At 54.0% G+C, this 8,458-nt stretch overlaps 2 protein-coding genes across 3 annotated transcripts; both read left to right on the forward strand.

Annotated features, from left to right (window-relative positions):
- The first annotated feature begins 1,836 nt into the window (after window positions 1-1,836).
- HOXC6 (homeobox C6) lies at window positions 1,837-4,379 on the forward strand. Of its 2 annotated transcripts, none has more exons than XM_029073332.2 (2): window positions 1,837-2,555; window positions 3,154-4,379. In XM_029073332.2, the coding sequence occupies exons 1-2, from the start codon at window positions 2,156-2,158 to the stop codon at window positions 3,483-3,485; spliced, it is 732 nt and encodes a 243-aa protein (XP_028929165.1). In that variant the 5' UTR covers window positions 1,837-2,155; the 3' UTR covers window positions 3,486-4,379. The 2 variants fall into 2 exon arrangements, with proteins under 2 accessions (XP_028929165.1, XP_007659986.2); XM_007661796.4 differs by having other exon boundaries at window positions 1,838-2,555; window positions 3,178-4,379.
- Window positions 4,380-6,614: 2,235 nt separating this feature from the next.
- Window positions 6,615-8,195, forward strand: HOXC5 (homeobox C5). The gene is made up of 2 exons (XM_029073335.1): window positions 6,615-7,265; window positions 7,960-8,195. Exons 1-2 carry the CDS (start codon window positions 6,824-6,826, stop codon window positions 8,172-8,174), a joined length of 657 nt encoding a protein of 218 aa, XP_028929168.1. The 5' UTR covers window positions 6,615-6,823; the 3' UTR covers window positions 8,175-8,195.
- Window positions 8,196-8,458: the final 263 nt, after the last annotated feature.

Raw genomic sequence — 8,458 nt, forward strand, 5'->3', positions numbered from 1 at the left:
AAAACGCTTTGAGCCTCCAGCGTTATAGAGAGGGATGGAGAGATTGGGGGTTGTGTAGGGCGGGATGTTGGAGAGACATAATACAATTAAAGTTTTTTTTTCTAAATCTCCAGTAAATCTTCCAATCTGATCCAATCCTGCTATCTGGAAGGAGATATTATTATTATTTTTAACTACCACAACTTGCTTCGCGGGAACACCCTCTTGAGCCCAGTAACGAGGTACATGTGTAAACTAGCGTGTTGTCTCCTCTATCGCCCATGTCCTGTCTCCTTCAGCGTTAGAAACTTTATTTTCCCCCCTTTCCCCTAGCGACACACCAAGGAAGCCTCGCTGTTATAGAAGATGAATAAACGAGTTGTGTTTTTTTTTCAGTGTAGTCTCGTTTATGGCTTTATGGCTACCATTGATTACTGTGCTTTGTTAACCACACGGAAAAGATCATAAAATCCTTTAGCATCCGGGTTCTTGTTCTAGCCAGCCAAAAAAGAGGGAGAAAATATGGGCCTTCCCCCCCTCGAACCCCTCCTCTTCTTTGTCAACTCAAAGGCGGCGTCGCGACATGGAATTAAGCTCGGAGTCATCATAAGAGAAATTCAAACTCAACACCTTACCCTGTTTATGTTTATTTGGAAGCGGAGTGTCTCCCCCTCCGCCTCCCAACGCCCGCCCCCCCGGACCCTTCGTCCCCTTTCTCCTTCTCCGCCGTCGTCCCGAGGGAGGAGAGAAGCTAGGGAGGAATGGGGGCTCGGAGAGACCCCCGGGCCAGCGTACCAGGAGGGGTCGAGTTGTAGGGGATTGTGTGTTTGTTTGGGTTTCCCGCCTCTCCAACCTCCAAATATTGTACCTCAGCAATGTTGTTTAGTGTCCAGAGTAGCAGGTATGTTAGAGATCCCAAAGCGGGGGTGGAAGTGGTTGGGGGGTGGGGGAGTGCGGAATGGAGAGGAAATAAAGGGGCGCTGGTTGGCGGGGTGGGGGGAGAGAGAGAACAGATTTGACCCGCCTGGGAGACTTCCTGTTCTAACCCTCCCGGTTATGACTCTTATTAAGACTCTAATGATTTTATTTGGGGGTTACACCCCTGCCCCCGGCCCTGGCGCCTAACCCTCTGCGCGTGGTAAATTCTCGCCCAGGGGAAGGCGAGTCGCTGCCTCTCTGAAGCCGAGATTTCCCGGGGGCGAAGGGGGGCTGGGTTATGGGTTTGGGGTATTTTAAAAAAAACCCAATATAACCTTTTTCTGTATGCCCTTTTAACTGAATATCTGCAGTCATGGGAGAGGGGAAGGTGGGGAGAGGTGGAAGCGTGGGGGGGGGGGCTGTGGGGGGTCAGACAGGGGACGGTGAAAAGGCTAAACTGTGGCCCCAGGTTCAGCTCTTCTGCCCCTCTGTTTAACACGAAGTTAGGGAAGAGGGAGAGAGGGGTTCCTGGCCTCTTCTCTTTCCCCGTCCTCCCCCACCCCCCACGCCACCAGCCCCACCCGTCGTCATATTTTATCCGAGTTTCTTTCTGTCCTGTGTGTGTGAGAAAGAGAGGTCTTTTCTCCTTTCCCTGTAAATCACTGGAAAACACAAGCTGGGGAGAGCCCAGAAAAAAAATACAGAGGGTGGGGGGGGGCAGGGCAGGGAACGCGGGGTCCCCTCACCTCCCCACCCCCCTTCAAACAGGGGGCCCTCCTTGCGGCGTTCGGGGGTCTGTATTTTAAGGTTGGGGAGGGGACAGCCATATTTTTCTCAAATAGAAGCAAACAGGCAGGGATGTGGAAACACGAGGGGCGGGGTGGGAGGAGGGGGGTGTCTGGTTGGGGCCGGGGGAGAAACCGATTTTCTCTCGCCCCTTGCGGGACCTCCCCCCGCCCCCCTCAAACCAGTCTCTCCATCAAGAAGGAGGAAGGGGGGTGGAAAAAAAGCCACCCCTCAAGTCTTACTTTCAAGGCACACTTAGTCTCAACTAGGGAAACCAACACAACCAGAAATGATCTTTCCTCTCACTCCTTGACGTCTCTCTCCTCATTGGCCCCGGCTCGGTCAGCTGACTTTGTCATTTTGTCTGTCCGGGAGTGGAGCCGTCGCTATAACCATCTAGTTCCGAGTCCAAACTGGAGACCGAAATAAATATTAAAAGAAATCCTAGCCCGGGCCAGGTAAAGAGGGAAAGATGAATTCGTATTTCACCAACCCCCCTCTGTCCTGCCATCTCGCCGCCAGTCAAGACGCGCTTCCAAACGTGGCTCTCAACAGCAGCGCCTACGACCCCGTGAGACACTTCTCCGCCTACGGGGCTGCCGTCGCCCAGAACCGGATTTATTCGCCCCCCTTTTATTCCCCCCAAGACAACGTCGTGTTCGGCTCCGGCCGGGGGCCCTACGAGTACGGATCTAACTCCTTTTACCAGGAGAAAGACGTTCTGTCGAACTGCCGACAGAGCACCCTGGGACACAACTCACAGAACTCAATCACTCAGGATTTTAGCAGCGAGCAGACGAGAACGACCGGCCAGGATCAGAAAGCCAGTATCCAGATCTACCCTTGGATGCAGCGAATGAATTCGCACAGTGGTGAGTTTTGCAGCTCCGAGATATAAATTCGATCAACTGAGCGGCCTCCGTGGGCAGTTCCCCGGCAGAACAGGCGGAGAGACATTTTATGGCCTCATAAAAACGCTCCTCTCTCTCTCTCCCCCCCTCTCTCTCTCCCGCTCCCTCTCGCAGCCGCCGCTGGGCCCCCTCTCCCTCGCTCTGAGGGGGGGAGGGCTGGGGGAGAGATTTGGGGGGGAAGAGAGGGGAGCAGAGACCGTCCGAAAGGCAGTGGGGAACTGGGGAGGGCCTCAGAGTGGGAGGGAGGTGTTTTAGGAGTGAAGGGAGGTGGAGAAGGGCAGGATTGGGAGCTGAAAAAAATCAAATAAAGCCACTTCACACACACATACACACACACAAACAAACACACACACATCACCCAAGCTGCTTTACCAGAGATTCCCTTCTCCCCAGCCTGGGGTGGGGTAATTAAGTGTTGGGGGGGGGGGTGTCATCCAGATCTTTCCTTTAGAAACCCTCCACACCTCGAGAGGGGGTGGGGGAAGCGATAAATTGGGAAAGGAGAGGCCGGGAGGGACTCGGGATTAGATTGTATTATATTGTTACTAACTGTTTTTAGTTTGCTTTGTTTCCGATTCCGTAGGAGTCGGCTACGGGGCGGACAGGAGACGGGGTCGCCAGATTTACTCTCGCTACCAGACCCTGGAGCTGGAGAAGGAGTTTCACTTCAACCGCTACCTGACCCGGCGGCGCCGCATCGAGATCGCGAACGCCCTGTGCCTGACCGAGAGGCAGATTAAGATCTGGTTCCAGAACCGGCGGATGAAGTGGAAAAAGGAATCCAATCTCACGTCTACGCTGTCGGGGGGAGGTGGCGGGGCGGCCGCGGACAGCTTGGCCGGCAAAGAAGAGAAAAGAGACGAGACAGAAGAAGAAAAGCAAAAAGAGTGAAAGAAAAAACTGAATTCCCCCCCCTTCTCCTTTTCGTCCCTCCTCCAGCCTCCTCCCCACCCCCCCGATATTTATCACTGGCACAATTTATATGTTTGACTACAGTAAAAAAAATACAGTCAAACGTGAATCTTAAAAACAGACAGGAATGCACCCCCACCTCTCCTTTTCCTCCTCTGTCGCTCTCCCCCGTCTCTCTCATAAGACTTGTATGGTTGGGAGGTGCAGACCTCACATCTGAGTGAAGAGTCTGGTCCCCGAACCCCAGAGAGAGAGACACACAGAGAAATAGGAGGGAGATAGAGAGGAGAGAGTCTTCTCTCCCAGAGAAGGTCTAAAATGAATCAGTGACCGCTCCTAAGCAGATCTTCTCCCCAAACAGCCCAGATCCCTCTTAGATTGGCTCAAAAACGTCTCCCTTCCCCCCACCTTCTCCCCAAGCCCCCACCCCACCCCAGTAACCCACCCGCAGCCTCTCAGCACCCCCCCCCCACTAGCATATCTTCCGTATAGTCCAATTGTATTTAAGAAAGACGAGCCCGAAGACACCATGGCATACAGTATAACGAACTGTGAGCGTTTCTGTGTGAATATTTTTAGCTGTATTTGTGGTCTCTGTATTTATATTTATGTTTAGCGCCATCAGTGTTCCAGCTCAGAATGAAGAAAATCTAAAAACAAGGAAAAAAAATCCGAAACGAGAGAAGAAAAAAACAAGAAAAAAAAGAAAGAAAAGAAAAGAAAACGGATGAGGTTCGTTTAGCCGGTAGGAGAAAAGAGGAAAAAAAAAGAAAGAAAAAATTCCCTCGTGTTACCCCTCCCCCTTCCGTGTATAAAGGTCACGTCCGGCGGACTCCTCCTTGAATATTTAATAAAACTGATATTATTTTTAAAGTCGACTCTCCGTTTCTGTCCACTTCGGGCGAAAGTTCGCTTTGACTAGAGAAGAGTTTCTTCCTGTCTGACTGTGCGTGTGTGTGTTTGTTGTACGCGCCTTCTCCCTCTTTCACTCCGCAACCTAAATTTCGGGGCGAGGGGCGCCGAAACCACCTCGTTTGGCTTCGTCTTTCCTCCTCCAGACACCCCTCCCTTCCTCTCCCCCCTCACCCCTAGGACCATCCGAAGCGAAGAGGGTATGGGGTTGTAAATACCTAGGATCTTATATTTCAAACAAAGTCAGATATTTTGCAGTTTTGCTCTCTCTGAATTCCTGCTGCCCCTCCCCACCTCGAACCCCCCTCCCCCGCAACTACTACCATCACCTCCACATCACAACAACCGGGGCTTGCCTCCGGGTGCAGAATGGCCCTCTAAGGAGGCCGGAGAGAGGGGAACGAGAGAGGGAGACGATTCGCCCTCCCCCCCTCGCCCCATCTAGGGTGCAGCTGTTGTGGTACGGAAGGCGAAGGGGTCGGCGGGCTGGACGCTGCCTGGGGAGAGAAAGGACATTTGGGAAAGAGGAAAAGCCCTGTTTTCCCAGACTCCAGAAAACCCGTTTTCTCCTGAGTCCTGCACCTCCCCAACCCCCAGCTCCAGCCCTAGTTCCCCTCTCCTCCCGCGCACGGGGGCGGGGGGTTGGGGAAACCGCAGGCCTCGGCATGGAAGAGAAAAAATGTCATCTGTGCTGGATGAGGGGGTCGTGGACTGAACGGTGGGAGACGGACCCGGTCTCTCTCCCACACCCCTCACTCTAGCTGGGTCTCGAAAGTTACCCTTTGGCCTCCTCTTGGGGCACACACAAGCCGTCTGGACAGGGCCCAGCCCCCGAGCGGGGGCTCAAGTCTGGTCCTGGATTCTAGCAGGGCCTCGGGTGATTCCCTTCTCACCCCAGCCCCCGGCCTGGGGTGGCCTATTTGAGGTTTGTATAGGGCGGGCGTTTGGGGGAATCATATAATCATACCTAGAGGCTCCCCAAAAGATTCGTGAATCTGGTGAGATTGTCTCGGGATTGTTTTTTTTTTTACACAGCTACTTACAGACAAACACACACAACTTCACGCCCAAACACACACCCAAACATAGACTCACTTCCAGATCAACCCACAAATACAAACACATACATCCACCCACGTACACGCAAGTGCAAACACATATATACACATATGTTCACATAAACACGCAATCATATTCATACAAAAACATTCACGCATACATACAAGCACACAATTCACACATTCTCCCAAACACGTATACACATCAGCATACACACATATTTGCACCAAGACACATAGACTCACACACATTTACACCAACATACACCCTCCGTCACATTCATACACACACCCACGCCGTCACTGAGGCCCAAAGACGCTTATTTTTCCTGTTTCAATAATATCTCCTTCCCAGTGCCCCTCTCCTGGCCTCCAGGAATGGGAGACCCTAAAACCCAGCCACATCTCCTCACACCCTCATGGAATCAGGCAGCCCCCAGAGAAAGCCCCCCCCCCACAACACACACCAGAAAAGGGCACCGTTTAGGCTAAAATCTCCCAACCCCGATCCCAACAAAGAGCGAGCGAGAGAGCGAGAGAGCGAGAGAGGGAGGCTTGGTTTTTCCTCCACAGCCCTCGACACCCACATTCCTAGGAAACAAAAACCATTTAGAAATGCTCCCCCACTCTCCTGGCCAACCCCCCCGTCGCTCCCCCAAATTCCGTAAACCGGAAAAATCCCCAGGGGAGGGAGTTAGAGATGAGGAAGGCCGAGGGGGTGGTGGAAGCGGTGGGAGGGGAATGGATTTGCCCAGCGCCATCCGCAGTGTCCCGTACACGGAGGCGGTCGAACGAGCGAGGCGAGCTAAGGCGAGCCACGGTGCAATTCCTCCGAGCCAGCGCCAGGTGTCGCTGTGGCTTCGTTGTCCCGCCAACCCCCCAAACCCTACACCCATTTTCTCTCCCCTCCCTCTCCCTCGCGGTCTGTCTCTCTGTATCTCTGCCTGTCTCTCTTTCTATCTCTGTGTCAGTCTCTCTGACTCTCCTCACTCCCCTGTCTCTCCCCTCCCCACCCCCACCCCCATCTCCTCCTCTTTCTCCCCCTTCCCCTCTCCCCCGCCCCCCTCCGGTTTAGGCTTCTCCGACATAGCGAGATATGTTTCACCGGCTTCCATCGCTAACCTCCCGAGGTCATCAAGCCAAATTTATGAGTGGCCGCCCGAGTCACGTGACCCTATTTAAGCCTTCCATATTTGGCAAGCGCGCATAGGGTAAAGAAAGAGCTATCTCCCCCTATAAATTGTGCACGTTGGAGGACAAAACCCCTCAACTTCAAAGAGTCACAAATCACCCTTAATCAAAAAGGGCGCAGAAAAAAAAAAACATTTTTTCCTCCTCCTGCGAGACATGAGTTCCTACGTAGCCAATTCATTCTATAAGCAAAGTTCTAATATTCCTGCATATAACGCTCAAACTTATGGTAACTATGGATCGGTAGCCGACGCGCCTTCTTCCAGGTATTGTTACGGGAGGCTGGATCTGAGTCTGACTTTCCCAGCGCCTGCTCCTTCCGGCTCTGCCCACGGGCTGGACATGGCGACCACGGCCAGACCTGCCCCCGAGCGCCCCGCCTGTACCGCGGGCTCATCACTGCCCGGGGAGGACCCGGCTCCGCTCGGCGCGGGGATGTACAGACGGAAGGTAGACAGCCCGCCGTTGGAAGAGCCAGCCCCCAGCTCTGGGGGGATCAAGGAGGAGCAGAGTCCCGCGCTCCAAGCAGGAGGGACCCCCCAGCCGCCTACCCAACCACAAATCTATCCATGGATGACCAAACTTCATATAAGCCACGGTAAACTTTACGCCTTCATTTTGTGCACTGGGGTCCGCCTTAGTTTTATAGGCCATACGGGGCAAATAAAGAAAAAAAACCCGCGGTCATAAATTTTACGATGCGGGCATCAGTTGCTCGTAAAACTGTCCACTAAAAGGCTTAGAGGCTGTATGCGTCCGAATTTACGACGACATAATTGGATCATAGGCACAAAACGTGTATAAAAGGCAATATTCAATTTTTGGGGAGGGGGCGATTAAAAAAATACAGATCACATTGGAGATCCTGCCTGGGGGTGGGGAGCCCCCGGCCCAGTCTGGCGGGGGCCTTCGGGGGGGGTCTGGGAAAAGGGGGGAAGAGGGATTTGGGAAGATTTTCCTCAGACGGAGGCATTGGCGAGGTTTCACCCACCCCTCCCCACTCCCCGACCCCTGTCGCCTCCGCTGGATGTGTGTCCGCCGGGAAACTTTCGTTTCCTGGCCAACTCTCGCCTCTCCCAGGACCCCCGCCTTGCCCCCCGCCCCGGACCCCCAGGTCACCACCTCCCCTTGGCCCGGTCCTCCGGACTCTGGCCTCGAGAGCGTGGGGCAAATGGGGAGTTTTGGGGAGGAGGGTCGAGAAAGGGCGGCTTTATTTGTTTCGAGTTGAGGGGTTCGGGGCGAGCCACTGTCCTGATTTTCGTGTGTGTGTCGGGCCGGTGGTGGTCTTTCAGAAACCGACGGGAAACGTTCGCGCACCAGCTACACCCGCTACCAGACCCTGGAACTGGAGAAGGAGTTTCACTTCAACCGCTACCTGACCCGGCGGCGCCGCATCGAGATCGCCAACAATTTGTGCCTCAACGAGAGGCAGATCAAGATATGGTTCCAGAACCGGCGGATGAAGTGGAAGAAGGACTCGAAATTAAAGAGCAAAGATTCTCTCTAAAGAGCGGGAGGGGATGGGAAAGCCGGAGGGAGTGGGAGGGAGAGGAAGGGGGGGATGGAGGGGCAGAGCCCCAATCCTCCTCTCCCTCGTACTTCCTCCCCTCCCCCGCTCCATGAGTTGGTTGGTGTCTACCTGGGGAAAACTTTTTTGGGTGGGGGGGAGGAGGCGGCCTCGCCTCCGCTCTCCCCCCAACCCCTCCAGGCAAGAGCCGCTCCTATTAATATTCAATAACCTGGGGCAGCCCCCTTCAACTTTACCGGCCAGCTTCGCATCCCTCCTCGTCT

The sequence above is a fragment of the Ornithorhynchus anatinus genome, chromosome 10 (genome assembly GCF_004115215.2).
Source record: "Ornithorhynchus anatinus isolate Pmale09 chromosome 10, mOrnAna1.pri.v4, whole genome shotgun sequence".
Classification (NCBI taxonomy): domain Eukaryota; kingdom Metazoa; phylum Chordata; class Mammalia; order Monotremata; family Ornithorhynchidae; genus Ornithorhynchus; species Ornithorhynchus anatinus.